The 16,624-nt window shown below is 24.8% G+C and overlaps 1 protein-coding gene across 4 annotated transcripts in view; it reads left to right on the top strand.

Annotated features, from left to right (window-relative positions):
• LOC107164783 (uncharacterized) overlaps positions 1-12,186 on the top strand; it is a 31,939-nt gene extending 19,753 nt beyond the window's left edge. For all 4 annotated transcript variants that reach the window (XM_089224115.1, XM_015512750.2, XM_015512732.2 and 1 more), the window contains 5 exons: positions 1,286-1,395; positions 1,661-1,806; positions 6,681-6,897; positions 11,787-11,903; positions 11,986-12,186. In XM_089224115.1, coding sequence (XP_089080241.1) covers positions 1,286-1,395; positions 1,661-1,806; positions 6,681-6,897; positions 11,787-11,903; positions 11,986-12,103 — 708 coding nt within the window. In that variant the 3' untranslated portion in view covers positions 12,104-12,186. The remainder of the gene's footprint in view (positions 1-1,285; positions 1,396-1,660; positions 1,807-6,680; positions 6,898-11,786; positions 11,904-11,985) is intronic.
• The last annotated feature ends 4,438 nt before the right edge of the window (positions 12,187-16,624 follow it).

Genomic DNA, 16,624 nt, shown 5'->3' with positions numbered 1-16,624 from the left:
AAGTAGAATAAACTTTTCTTGTTTAATTCCATAGAATTGTTAAAACCTTATTTATAGGTTATGACCGTTCATATTATTATTATTTTTAAAATTTTTCACTGTAAAATATAAATTAATTTTAAGTATAAATCCATTCAGACAATTATGTGTTATCTATAAAAAATATCAATGAATATTATTATGATTCAGTATTTTCTTTAAATAAAAAAGAAAAAAATTGATAACCTAAAAAATGATAAGTTACATAATTATTGAGTTTTTCGAGAAAATAATATTAAATTAATATGTAACGCATCAGTTTTTTTCAAATTTTAGTATCAGTAAAAAATTTTATTAGTTACTAAAAAAAACTGTTATTTGAAAGTTACTTATAGCCGTTGGAAGACATTGATTTTTTTACATAATTAATTTTTTTTATGAAACAATGGCTTTTGTATCATTAAATTTAGTGTTTGATTTTAATTACTACAAAAATCAATAGTATTTCTTATTTATCGTACATTAAATTTTTATGTATATAATAATATGAAAATAATTAAATTTATTAATATTGGCATTATAAATTAAAACACAGCGGATTTATTTAATTACCTATCACAACGCGTCATGTAACTCAATATGTTTTTAAATTGTCTTAGTGAATACTTGAGTAGATAGTAGGTACACAATAAGTACAAAACTTGTAATTTATATTTATTTTGATTTTAGTAGTTTTTTTTATTCGTTTCTTATCATTTTAACTATGGTATAGATAGCATAATAATTAATCATAAATTATTATATATGATCAATTATCATAAAATGAGTTACTTGTATATGGAATAAGTATTTAATAAATTACAAATTTTAGTTAAAACAAAAGCTATATACATTATTATTATTATTGATGATTTAACTATATAATTTAGAACAAAACTTTAAGAATCATCACTCTTAAAATTTTTATTATCATCTTGTTTTTAAATTCAATAAATTGGTTGTATTCATCGAAAATTCTTATCCGATAATAAAAATATGGAATCATGTTCATATATTATGCTCATCAAATGACTAAACTTAAAAAAATTGTCTATAATTTATGTATTATTTTATAAAATAAACTCTTGTAAAAACACTATAAAAAAATTATTTTTACTTGCAGTAATGTAAAAAAGTTTTGCGAAACTTAGTTTGAAAATAATAAATTAATGTTTGATGTTACGACAGAAAAAAAACTAATATAAAATTAAAGTACTTTTCATTTTCATATTATAGTAAAAAAAATAAATGCTTCATTGGATTTCAGACGATTGATGTTGAAATTGAGTTAACTGCCAACCATAAAGGAAGATTCGAAATGCACCTCTGTCCAAATAATAATCCTAAGTACGAAGCGACACAGTCTTGTATAGAAAGGTAAGCAAATAAGCGTGCATTAGGGTCATACGAATCATCTAAGCATAATTCTATAAGGCGTTGATAAATCGGGCACAAATTTATTAATTTGATTTAATACCATTTAATATTTATTTTTTTATTGATGACCAGCAAATCACGATTTATATTTCATTGTATGTTTTATAAATAAACTCACTCGATAACATTCGAAATAGAATAATAAAAAAATAATATTGTAAATTATTTATGATGTTGTAGCTTAATATTTTCCTATTTTCTTAAGGTATCCGTTGTACATATCTGGCACACGGCAGGTCCGATATCATATCCCAGAGAATTCAAAGAAGAAAGAAACTTTCAAGTATAAGGTGAGGTTACCACCTTATCTCACTTGCTCCCAGTGTGTTCTTCAATGGACTTATTATACGGGTGAGTGAGAAATAAGAATAATATTTTTATTATCCTAGTCTAAAGGTTTTCAAAGTGTGGGGTGCGTGGCCCTCCGGGGGGCAGTGAAAGCTCTATAGGTGGGCGGAGGTACAAGACAATTTAAAAAAATCAACATTGTATTGGTTGGACAGAAAAAGATTTGTTAAATTTGTGTTACAATAATCGCCATTAATATTACTTTTATGAGGGGGGCACACACACGTCTGAAGTCTATTCAATATTCACAGATATTAAAGATATGGATCGGACATAACGATCTTATCAGTGGTAATTAAGGGGTACAATTGAGGCCAATATGTATATTGAGTGTCGACCGTCAATATAAAAACATTGATAGAAAGGCCTCAATTGAATTCCCCCCCCCCTCCCCCGGGAATGCGGCCGAAAATATATTTATCATAGTCCTGACCTATTCATATGTTTATTATACATGGATTTAGTATATTGGCAAGATTGTTATTTTGAACAAAAAACAATAACAATTTCTACTTTGGTATATTCTGTAGGAAATATTTCTACTTGTTTGCATGCAGTAAAAATTAAATAGTTACTATTTCAGATTCTGGAAAGAACAATAAATGTTTTGATATTATATTTTTGTGTCCTAAAGACACTTTTTATGTCATAAAATAAGGTTTCAATTTTCGATACTATGGTTGTTTTAGATTGCAATTATGTTTATACTTTGTTAGATATATAGTGAAAAACCCAAGTATTTTTCAAAATAATTGACAAAAACATGGAAAACAGTACTAATACAAACACAGACTTTCGACGAAAAAAAATTTAATAATCACAGACATTCGGAATTTCCACAAAACATTTGTATTTTCCAAACATAATTTAAAAAATATTTTGCCTCTTTTTGATCAATACATTTAAAAGTATAAGAACTTTTCACAGTAATTTATAATGAAAAATTGTCTTGTCAAAATCCCAAAATATTAGAAAAAAATTATATTAATAATAATAATAATTATTATTATTGGAATTAAAATACAATTTGAGAGTTCATTTTTTGTAAACATTTTAAGATTATATTTTAACGAAATTGGAAAGTTAAAAGTAACGTTTTCTCCTAAAACAATTTTTATAATTTAGTTGAAATTCAAAAATTATTATTTATTCTTTAGGAACATAAACAAACCGTTACTTGAATTATTATATTTTATCATTCAAAATATGTGAATAATTTTAAACTATTTATAGGCATTCGAATTTTTAAAATTTTCAAAGTTCATTTTTAATGGTTAGTTGTTATGTTTGTTCAATATGCTTTGAAATTTAATACTAAGTTTCACTTAAATAATTGTGCTTACATGCTACAATAATTAAAAATTATTAAAACTACAAAACAAACCATAAGTTTTTTTATATAAATGTATATAATTTAAATTTTTACAACATATTTTGATATATTTTAAATATTTATTTTTTATCAATCATTCCAATTTCCAATTTGGAAAAAATTCCAATTTTATATTATAAAAATATGTTCACGTTTGATAGCTTTTCAAATAAAGTAATAATAATAATATTGTATTAGTATGTGCTGCACATGGTTTTAAGTAAATAATCTTGATAACCAGACAATTTAAATTATTCAATACATATTCTATATATTTAAAAATAAAAGTAAACAGTTTTCGAGTTACTATCTCAAGTTTATAAAGAAATTTATTCTTTCTTGATTATTACAACTGTGTACTTAATTCCGGGTCACAACTTTGGTATATACATCAAACTTATTTCCTATACAAATATTTATAGCACGTTCATGAACTTATTTTTTGAATTAATAAATTATGTATCTACATAAATTGTTTTATCTATTATGACTAAGTACACAAAATTATTCAATACATTTTTATAAAAAAATATTTATAACACTTTAAACAAAAAACAATTTTGTTAATGAATATAAAATATAAAATGTCTTGTTTGATACTTAAAAGTTTACGTTCTCTAAGTTTTTGCAGATGTATTGTTATTTTCAAATTAACTTAAAATAAATCTTTTATTTTTGTATAAAGAAAACTTGAAATTGTTGTAATAAATCAATTCACTGAAAGAAAATAAAAATATTTTTTAAATATTAAAATATTGAATATACTAAATATTTAGCTCACATAAAATTATTTCTTGGTAATTTATTCCTGTGAAATTAAATTTATCCTCGAAAAATACTCGACTATAATATTAAAATAATGATTTTTTATTGAATTGTAAATTAATTTTTTTTTTTATAATTGAAGTGTAATTGACTTTTTTAAATTCAAATACAATTCGAAACGATTTAGGTAATACGAATATTTTGTCTTATAGGAATTATTCTGTTGCGTGAATAAGTGGAAAGCTTATTATGCATATAAATCATTTTTATTTATAAAAAAAGATCTATACACCGTTAAAGTAATACTAAAGTGAATTCAATAATTTATTAAAATTTTAGACTTTAATGTATCTAATTCAATAAAATAAATATCATTACAACATTGAGGATTGGAAATCTAGGTACACCATCGTCGTAAAAATCTGTATGTGTTTTTATGTTCCACATATTTTCCAATTATGGCGATGTGTGATTAAAACACTGTAAATTATATTTAATAATATTTTGTCAAAACGTTATAAACATAATATTATAAAGATAATATTGCAATATAATATTAATAATTTACTAGGTAATAATACAAAAATAATAACGGAATAATTAAGGTAACACGGGGTATTGGGTAGACAATTTAGCAACACTTATGCCGTGGGTGTTTTTCAATGAAATAATAAGCAAAGTTTTTTTAATTTTAATTTAAGTTAAAATTAAAAATAAAGAACTATCTGTCCCTTTTAGTGATCATTATAATATTATTCGGAAGCCAAAATTGTATTTTTCTTTAAAAATAACAGTGTAATAATACATATTACGTAGTATCTTGTTAGTTTTTTTGATTTGAGCAGAATATTGAAATCCTCATTACTATAAATTGTATTAATACAATATAATACGAGTAGGATTCATAATTTTATTTTACTTGACCAGCTGAGCTGTGAATAAATTGAATGCTTGTGTTCGTATTTATTTGGTATATTTTTCCGAATATACCAGCCAGAGACCCACCTTGATATCTAAATCCAATCACTAAACCTTCAGACTCTAAAAAAAAAAACCAGACAAGAGACTACATGTCTACATCATTATGTGTATCATTGTATTTATATACCTACTTGAATAAACTACATGTGTGTAATGGTTTCTAAATCATAAATGTTACATAATTATATAGATTACTAACCATGGTAATACCTACTTATTATTACCATAATTCCTTTTTCACAAATCTAATAATAATATTAAAGTTCATAGTTAATAGAACACAATTTTATGTAATATTGAAAGTTGTGTCAGAACGGCATGAATGGCTATCATTTTTTAGGCTGAGCGGAAGAGACAGTGTTGTTCCTATAGAGAGATTTATTCGAGCACTGTACGTTGTGTGATAGAATAAATTAACAATAGGTATTAGTCACTATTGTTATGTTTTTATGTTATTATATAGTGTTTTTCGATATAATTATATCATTAACAACGAAGTGCTTTGTAAACTTATTCTAATACAAGTGTGGTCATAGCGCTCAAGCAAACATGGTACACGTCCATACGACTTTGTACTAAATATACTGTAATAATTCACAATTTTATAGTGCAGTTCGATATTTTGTTATTTAGTTAATTTAATTTATTTCAAACAGTATTGAATAACTACTGTAAGTAAATTATATTACGTTTTGATGGTTAAGTGTGTTTCTATAATATGACAATTTTTCACAAAATTGTCACAAGTTTATTTTGCTACATTAGGTATACTGAAATCATACTTACCTAGTTACCTACTAGTTAGAATATTGAAAATTTACATTATAATAAACCTAATAATATGATCATAAAATAATTGAAGCACAAAATCGTTATGCCCATAATGTGGTAATTGGTAGGTAACTATTAACTAATAATAATTTCACATTGATATTCTATATGATTTATATGTATTTAAATCATAATAATTAAATAAATTACAAAGTTGAGTTAACTATTTGATTTTGTAATATCTTTTGTGTAGTAATATAGTCAGCGTTTAAGTCCGTTAAAGCGTACTAAATATTATATAATACCATATTCATAAAAATATGAATTTTACAGGATTAAAATTGTCATTAGATGGCAGTAAAATAATATTCTATGCACAGAAAACGGTTTATTTACAATTTCGAGGACTGGAGATTGTAAATTGTAGATTTAAAGAATTTATATAATTATTAATTGCATATTTATACAGTTATATTCAATGGAAAGTAAATATTTGAGTTTGACACGATGCATATTTTATTTAATTTCAAATCTGAATCTAGTTAATTGATTTCACGTGAACATATAATATATCTTTTGTATCTATCTACTCTGATCAGAATTTACCGGCGTGTTGACGATAGAATTTAACTAAAAGTTATGACCAGTGGGTAGTGGTGCATGCAATATTTATACCAGAAGGCTCATTATGAAAATATTGTGATACCTACCCCTCAAAAATGAAAATCTCAAACTCTCTACTTAATACGCACTATCATTCAACGTTTCAAAAATTTATGTTTAGATTCCCTTAAACTCTCTGGGAAGTTTGCCACTGTAGAATAATGACATAACTATTATTTAACATTACTATATATAGTATATAGTGACATTAAAATTTAAGAATCCACTGTATGTTATTGTATTAAAAATGATAGTTGTACGTTAAATTTAATAATATAGTGCATGTAAGTTTGTGATGTCGTAATCGTGATGCGTTTGTTCATAGGCAACATGTGGGGTAAATGCGACAACGGGACGGAAGGACTGGGCTGTGGGCTACCGGAAACGTTCCGAAACTGTGCGGACGTCAAAATTGTGACCAGTACGTCGGGTCTACCACCGCAGTTCATACACAACAGGCCACAACAACACTACTACAGTTCGGCTCTCCGAGGCGACGACTTAAGGATAGCGCCGCAAATTTATTACCCACTTGTGGTCAAGTACGTTGGGCGCGTGCCGCCGTCGATTAGTCGACTGCTTTTTTTCACGCTACACACACACACACATACACACACAAGCACGCACACCTTTTTTTAAAAGGATCTCATTCCATTCCCTGTTCATTTCTTTACATATGAATTAGATCCAAATCTATGTGTCTTGAAGGGAATCGCTACAAATCCAGTTCCTCTAAAAATAAAACTCGTTCCAATTTCCTCCCTTTTTAACTAGAATGGAAAAAATTACCATTTTAGAATAATACTTTTTTATTTATAATGTTAGGCAAGAATAACGATCAATGAATTAAACATAATAATACCTTCTTAGCTATTAAGAATATTTTTTAAATATTTATTAATTTTTTATTATTATTTATTATTAAAAGGTAGTAACAAAGAAAAATATATAACAATTTAAAAAAGGGTTTCAATATTGAAAGGAATTTAGATTTTCATTCACGTTCCTCATAAAAAACAATTGTTTATTCAGCCTTGCTACAGCTACAAAAGTAACTCGTTCCAGGAATCCGTTCTTTGTAGGATGAGTTTTTTCAACACTGACACACACAAAGGTGTTTATTATAATATGCAGAAAATACGACCAATAATATTATTGTGACCCACCAAATTCAGGGGATAGGTGTAGTATAGAATTGATTGCGAGGGAAGGTTTAAATCATAAAAATACAAAATCTACCAACTGAACAATTTTTAAGAACACGTCATATGCATGGGTTTATAGAAAATACAGTTTGCGAGAAGTTGGGGGGATTTCGATTGCTAGAATAAAACGTATTTAGTTTTCTCTTTTTATTGCGTTTATTGTATGGTTATACAAAATAATGGATAATAAATATTAAATATATATCATTTTATTAGGTAGGTTAGTATAACTTAATGTATTATATTTTAATAGGAGGTAAGTACTTGCAACTAATTTACATGAATATACATAAAATAAAACCTTTCATATTTAAAATTGTACACGTAAAATTCAGTCACAATAAAGTTAGGTATGTTGTTAAAATAATCTAGAAGATGTAATTTGTGAAAATGTGCACTAAGCGTGGAAGTTTGTCCAGATAAAAGAAAAATAATTGTAATAACTAAAGTTAGTCTGTGAAATTGTGTAAGTAAGTGAAATATTACACTTTGTTAACCTAGTTTAATGGAAAAATAAATTGAATTTCAATTTTAAATATTTAATTTTTCTGTAAAAACAAATCAAAACTGTAATAACATTTTTACCTAATTTATTTGAACGTAGAGTTATCCCTTCATATAATAACAGATACTACAAAGTATATCAATACTACGTGGTAAATAGGTAGAACAATGTTGGCCAAAAATTTATCGACTTTTGTTACAGATTTTTATCGTAGTATACCGGTGGGTGGGTCGTTCCCGATATTTTGTTGATATTGTCTGACTCGTCAAAACACGACCTGTAAATATTGGATGAGTATGCCTAAGAACGATCGTGTATCGATTTGTGGATCTTTTTCCCTACCTTATACGTTTTATACCATACAATTATGTGTAATAATAATATGTGTGTTTTTCGTCATGCCGATGCAATTTATAGGCGTATGTTACTTGTTTTTTTTTTCGAAATCGTTAATTTAGTTCACGCGTCCCACTCTTCCAGTGTGCAGTGGTGATTATCTACGGATGATGACAAGCGTTGATATTTTTTATGGTATTATTAATTTTCTTAAATATAACAATGAATTTCATTTTATCGTTATTCGTTTTGTACTGCAAATTGAGAATAAACAAATTGTGTTTAAAGTACTCTTTTTTGATAATCAAAATAGAACAAACTACATTCATATAATAATCCATGGTATATCTGTTTATTTTGATTAATTATTTATATTCCAATGAAATATTAAATGGGATTCATAGCTGATAGAAATGACCTTATTATATGATTGAAACTGATAGAGATAATTTATTCTACATACAATTAATTCTTCATTTTAATTTTTAAATACGCATTTAATTTCATCAATATTAATTAGGTATAAAATACTTAAACATGTCTTACAAATTATTAAAATTTAATAAAACTCATTTAAATTCTACATTTACAAACATTTTCAAAGGAAAGTTTCAAAATTTAAGTAGGAAATTACTTTATATTTAATTAATTTCATGTACGAGTGAAAACAGTGGCTCGAGAGTCAAGTTATAAGTTTCCACTCTTCAAAAGCTTTTTGTGGTTATATATTATATACATTAATATATTTGTCACTTACCAGCTTTCAGTAGCAGCTATACATTTTCACTAAGTAGCAGTTTGAAAATATTTATTTTAATAGAATAATTAATCAAACATTTTAATATAGAGTTGGGTTTTCTTTTTATACTATTATTAAAAGCCGTTAACAATTCTTCATAAAATATTAAATTTAAATTGATTGTTTGATTTATTATTCAAACATATTTTCAAATTAATATTGTAGGTGTACTAAAATAAAATATTTATTATGTTTCTTTTTATTTAAATTTAAAAAAAAATATTTTACTTATCCACTTACTCAGCCATACAAAATATTACATTCATATAATTTACATAATGTGACAATGCACTTAATAAAATAAAAATAAGTTGACTGATCGTTGTTATATATGATAAATATTTTGTTATGTGAAAATAAGTACAAAATAAAGATTTAAAACCATTTATGATGAATAATTATTTCATTTTTTACAATTAACTATTTTTAAAATTATTAATTTTTTTAAATTGTTTTTTACGATCATATTCTTTGTAAGCCTTCGTCGACTTACTTAAATGTATTATATGTTTCATTATTATTAATGTATTTTACTAATGTTACACATTTTTATAAGCTTTCTTTGACTATACAAATTAATTATGAATCAGTTAAAATGAAAAACTAACAATATACATACATCATTTCTAAATAATCAGCTTAGAAATATTTATTTAGTAGGTAAAAAGTTTTAGTAATAATTCAGAGTAAAATGTTTTAAAAGTACGCAAAGATAATTCAAAATGTCAACTTACAAATGCTAAGAATACATGACTGTATTTTAATATATTCAGAGTTTCTCCACTTTTGTTGGTCTTAATAAAGTTTACAATACATAAAAATATGCATAAATAAATAAAATCATATTTTAACGTATAATAATTCATTTTTGTTAGTGACTCGAGACTCAGGTAAATTGTTAATGCCGGAAACTTTTTTAATACTATGGAAATGAATGCTATTCAAAAGTTTTTTAAACTTATAATAAAGTCAGTATTAACTAATATGGCCTTCTGGTGATTTATTGGTTATATTTTCAGAACAAGTTTCTGAAAAATACAATTCCATATTTCCATGTCATAATAAAAACAATAATATTTTTAATTATTAATGGATATCAATTTACCTTAATCAAGTATAATAAAGTATGTAATGTTCTTGGATTTTTCTAAAGATTTCTGTTATCATAATGAAATAAAATATACAACCGAGAACAATTACATTACAAAATTCATATACGTAATCACATTATTCGTGTTCATTCAATTTTATTTTCGTGGTGAAGCATTACGCCAATATTAACACACTTGCTAAAATGTCAATGTAGTAGTTTCCCGTATTTTATAACATAATTATTTTCTTAAAAAATATCTCCGATGAAAACCAGATTATTTAATGTATTTTAGAATTTGGTTCAACATTAGAGAATTTTAATTTATATTCCAATTTAAATCCATCGTTTTTTATTTTTTATTTCTATCAAATAATAATAATCAACTTTTTGATTTGATATTTATATACAATTGTTTGAATACTATTGATAAAAAATGTTTTCATACTTTTATATATTTTATGAGAGTTGAACGAATAAATAGATTTTCATATAATACATATTTTATAAATTTGAATTAAACCAACAAGAAAACAAATTAATATATAAGTATATATTTTTTATATTTTAACATTAAAAACTATTATAGTAATAACAACAAAAACAATAACATTTACAATATAGTTTTTTTATCCCCGAAAAGAACTAAACAGGATTTCAACATATTTTATTTGTTAAATATGGGATTTTTTACAATTCACACCAATTTTACGTGAACTTAAGCAGTTAAACCCCATGAAATTTAAAAATATAAAGTTAAGACAACCTGACTTATTATAGATATTATACACCAAGGCATTTTAAGTGGTTACCGAGTAAAGACAACATATTATTATTATTTATTTTTGATCACGAAACATGATGCTATTGAGAACTGTGTCTTTATACAACTTGAAAATATTGACGATAATATCCCTTGATCCATTTTATATGAGGATAAAAATGTAGAGGTACAATATTAATTTCATTTTATTTAACTTATATTACACTTAAATATACGAGTATAAATTATAATATAGTGTTAGTGATGTTCATAGTTTATATAGTATAGTTATTAAAACAAATCAGAAAAACACCAAATTAAATAATATTATACAATATTTATTACTGTGCTTATTTTTTAATTAAATAAAGTAGAAATATATAGTAGTTGATAGTATTACTCAGTTTTTATTAGTCATACTATTCATAGAATTGTTTTGTATTCATTCAAAATATTATTTAAAATTTTAATATTTTATCATTGACAGTGAAAAATCTTTTTACATATTTTATACTTCTCATTTTGCACGGATTAACCTATTTTAAACCATATCCATTGTACATTAAGGATACACTCCAAATTTATTATTATTTTTTTCTTTTATTATAACCGACTTGTAAGATAACAAAGAATTATTTTGATTTTATTCAAACAAATTTTATGTTTGTAAATAAACAGCGTAGATAAGTTTATTCATTGTAAATTATAATATAAATGTTTACTTTTAATTTAGGGCTCAAGTATGTGTTGCAACGCAGAAGTATCGTATTGTTCCCGGCATGGACAAATGGTGTGAAAACAATTGTGTAAATTTTCCGTCAAACTGCCCTGAAGAATTCTGCACTTGTCCGTGAGTTTCATTATGGCACCCTTATAGTCATTTGTTTTTAAAATAATCGAGCCAATTAAATATCGGTTCGTTATATTTTCAGGGAACAATGCACTGGAATCGGTGAAATAAAAGGACTACCCGGAGCTGATGAATATTGCCAGGACCAATGTATTGTCTATGGAGCAAAGTGCCCTAAAAAGCGGTGTGTCTGCTATTAACCTGATTAGGTTTCTGATTTGTACAGTTCTTGAACAAAAAATATACATAAAATAATTAGCGTTTTTGCTCTATTTGCCAATAACACGTGTTTTTTTATTTTTTATTTCCGTTAACCGAGTGATAAATGTCAAGCTTACACCCAAAATAACAATAATTTATTGTACAGTGCGCTAAAGGGTTTAAGCTGTTCAGTAGATTTAAAGATCTTCAACAATACTTTTTTACTTTATATTTGTCGTAAATTAAAAAACGAATAATGTATACATCAGGAATTGTTGACCGTTATTGACAACTACCATTGGTGGTTAAATTATTTTTTCATGGTGTGGACTTATTTTTTGACATACACTATATTTTGATAATTAAAAATATAATTTATGGTTACCGTAGTATAAGTTGCTATAAGTATTGAAAAAAGGTCAATGGGGGGGGGGGTCTATGCTCCCCACTGGTTGACCACCACTGTAACGTATATACCTCGAACTTTGTATTAATGTCAACTTGCAAAATAATGTTAATAATATGTACATTGTAGGTATCTTGAAAATATATATAAAGAACCATCAGTAGGTACCTACAGCGTATTGCAGAAAGGCGAATGCATCCCCAGTCATACATATTTAAGTATATACAAAGTTTAAATATTAAAGCATCATTGAAATTCTAAAATAAACAGTGTTTTAAATTTAAATAAAGACTCTCAACTCATGACTGCAAATATTATTAAAGTAAAAAATATTATATAACTATTAAATTTGACGAATAATGAATATTATTTATATTTTATTATCTATTTATATTTTTATTAAACTTTAATACGTAGGATTTATTTTTATCTTGGTACCTATTCCAAATAATAGATAACTATGTCATATACTTGTGAACCGATATTAATAGCTCTGTTTTTCAAGCACATATTTCGTTAAACTTTCGCATCACAAAGTTTTTTATTCTTTTTAATTATTTTTTCCCTTTTTACCTACCAAGTATGCTTGTTGTTTCATTTATCAGCGTGATGTTTATAGAGTACATTATGTCTAACGGAAAATCATTTATTTACTTGTCAGTAACAACTGTCAAAATTAGTTAATGATGTATTATGTACTTTAGCTTTGTAACATATATTTTTACTTTCATATATTAAATCGGAGATTCTAGCTACTACTAATTTAGAATTTACTGAGTTGCGATTAATTATTCTGTGATTTATCGATGAAATTAAAGTTACTGGACGAAGTTTCCATTTTAAATCCCCTTTTAGTCTAACAGTTTTATATTCAATAAATCTTTAAAAGTTTATTTTTTGAACAATTTGTCAATTCATTTGAAACAATGCATTTCTATAATTATTAATTATTTTTAACAGTTGGACAGAATCATAATACAACGAAACTTTAAAAATTATTATAATCTTAACTGTAACGAATCTTTTAAGTAAAAGAAAAAGTTAGGTTTTAAATGTTATTAGTTTTATAATTTGTACCTGTATAATTGGTTTTTTGTATTTTAGATTCTGAGCGGAGTGATGAATGTATTGATTTTACCATGATGCGTGTTTTTTGTTTATTTTTTTTTTGTTTCTATCATCACGTTTTGGGACAGTAAAAATGCTTCGATTTTTGACTTCAGTAGCTCGTTCGATCAGAAAGTGAATCTAGTTGATACTTTAGGGGTCAAAAGTGAAAAATTCTTAATACTTTTCTAAATAATCGAGAAAAACAAACTAAAAATTAAGGGAAAAACGGGAAATTTTACGCACACTCATTTTTCGACAAAATCGATTTTGGTTTTTGATTTTTGATGTAACTTTAAAACACATGAACATAGATACATGAAATTTTCACCGAATGTTTATATAAGTATATTCTATCCATTATGCAATTTCCAAAAATTTTCGACTTAAGTTTAACTATTCATAGGCATTTGAAATTTTCGATCATTATTAGTTTTTTTAAAATTAATATCGATAAAAATGTATTTGTTAGGCAGAAAAGCTTGAAAATTTAATACAAAGCTCTTAACATATTGTTACAATAGCAGTTGAAAAATAAAATAAATTCAAAGTCACAATTTTTTTTTATAAGCATTCAAAGTTTGAATTTTGACAAAATACATAAAAATCACAAAAAATCACAAAATATTTTAAGCTAGAAATTCATAAAAAATTTTCTTTTTAAATCTAAGATTTGAAAATTTAATACAAGATTCCTTCAAAGTTTTTCAATCTTTATCACAAATAAAAAGTCCACCGGAAATTCAAATTAAATTTTTATGAGCATTTGAAATTTAAATTTTTACAACAGTGGATTTTCACTTTTAGCGATTTCTTTATTTTGGTGTAACTCTAAAACAAATGATTGCAGATACTTGAAGTTTTCACTTAATGTTTATATAGGCATTTTCTATATTTGATAAAATTTTCAAAATATTTAAATTTGTTTTGAGCTGTTTACTGACATTTTAATTTTTCAACTTTTTTAGTTTTTTTTTTCTATAAATATCGATAAAATACAAGGCTTCTAACACATTTTAACAATAGCAGTTAAAAAATATTAAAAATACATAGCACGATTTTTTTTCATAAGTATTTAAAGTTCAAATTTTGACTAAAGACTTAAAAATTACGGCAATGTTCAAATTATCTTAGATAGAAATTCATAAAAGTTTTTCTTTTTAATTCTAAGATTTGAAAATTTAATAACTTGTAAACCTACTGTACAGCAGAGCGACATCCACGACTTAACCACCTTTTTTTGTTATGGATATAATGAAAAAATTTTAATTTAGTTTAAATATCTTCAAAAATCATAAATGCTATAGGTACTTACTTCTTTATTGTATTAATGATATTATGGTAAAGCATGTAGTGTTTATTAATACAAAACACCTGTACATAAATAAAACATAAGTATAGGAAAAACTTCAATAAATAGATCATTGTTGGAGTAACACAAAATTAAATTATTAATTAAGATATTATTCGTGGTTTGACTTACAATAATGTTGTTTTATTAGGTATTGTACATAGAAAGAAATCATGTTTATGATCAATGATCTTTCATAACACATTAATTAAAACTCTTTATCTAACTCGAGTTTAAAAATACTTAGGCACTAGGGGTTTCTGTAAGTATTCGTGTCCATAAAAATCTATTTAAATTGATTGAAACTTTGTATCTTCGATAATTTTAGATGACAAATTAAACTTACTTTATCATTACATTTTTATGATTTATTAAAAATAGTTTTATAGATAATATAAAGAGCTTGTAGAGTTCAGTTGTCATACAAAAATCGATTTTTATTACTTATTTTGTTTTATATTTTTTTGAGTGATTGGTACCTACTTCAAAGCAGTATACTTAGGTTAGGTTATCAACCTAACCTAATTAAATGCGTACATTCTATGAATAAATTGATGAATATATTATTAAAATTGAAAAATAATAACTGTAATATTATTTTGTTTTACGAGTTTTAATTAGGTTTTAATTACTTTTTATTTCTTGGATTTATATATAGACTCTGTTGTTGATTTGATACGGATTGCCAAAATAGTAGGACGGATGTAAACGTAAATGTGACGATATAGAATGGTGATTGCATATATGATTATTTATTGTGCGAGTAATTAATTCTTGATTTTTTTTTATTTAAAAAATATGTTTGGAAATATTAATCAAAAATGTATTAGTATAATTTATTGATTCAATTTAATACTAAAAAATTAGTTAGTCTAAAAACTAAAAAACTTAAGTTGATGTTTTGTTTTTTTTTATTGATCCATTATCTCCTTGCGTTATTTACGCATTTTATGGTTTTACTTTTTTTATTATAATGAAAATAAAACTTTACACAGTGAAGCGTAGCTATTTATATATTAGGACTGTTGGTATACTATAATGAAATTGTATGAAACGAAATAGTTTTCGTTTCATATTTTTTTGTGTTTCAATTGTTACAATATTATGTATTCATTTATTATGCTATAAGCTGCTACAATAAAATCCATTTGTTGAATAAAAATATATAAATGCACTATGTAGATGAAATTAGCATGTATTGTTGTTTGTTCATATTTGTCAAAATATTTTTATTAAAATTTATAATTAGCCATAATATGTTACAGCTCAAACGACAATATAATGTAACTTTATCATGATGGTGGAGCTATAGCTCATCTGCTAAGTCTACAATAGCGTTATTATTGCAAATTAAGTTTCATAATTTGTAAATTTCAACCATCTTGTGAAAACAGTTTATTTCTCAGAAGGGCTTATTTACTATCATTATTGTATCTCTTAAGAATTTTTTCAAATGGATTCCTGAAATAAAACTCATAATTGTAGACTCTAGTTGTTTCTATTTTATTTTATTACCTACAAACATTGTGAAAATGTTAAACATGTTAAAAAAAGTGTTAAAAGGAGTATTTATTTAAATAATCAAATCAAATACAGAGGATATGATTTAGTTCTTTTTTTAATTTCCCACGTTCATGTATTATGATAGTATTAATT

This window comes from Diuraphis noxia, unplaced genomic scaffold (assembly GCF_037042655.1).
Source record: "Diuraphis noxia isolate RWA-SAM2 unplaced genomic scaffold, SU_Dnox_SAM2 contig0003, whole genome shotgun sequence".
NCBI lineage: Eukaryota > Metazoa > Arthropoda > Insecta > Hemiptera > Aphididae > Diuraphis > Diuraphis noxia.
This window is presented reverse-complemented; position numbering and strand designations above follow the sequence as displayed.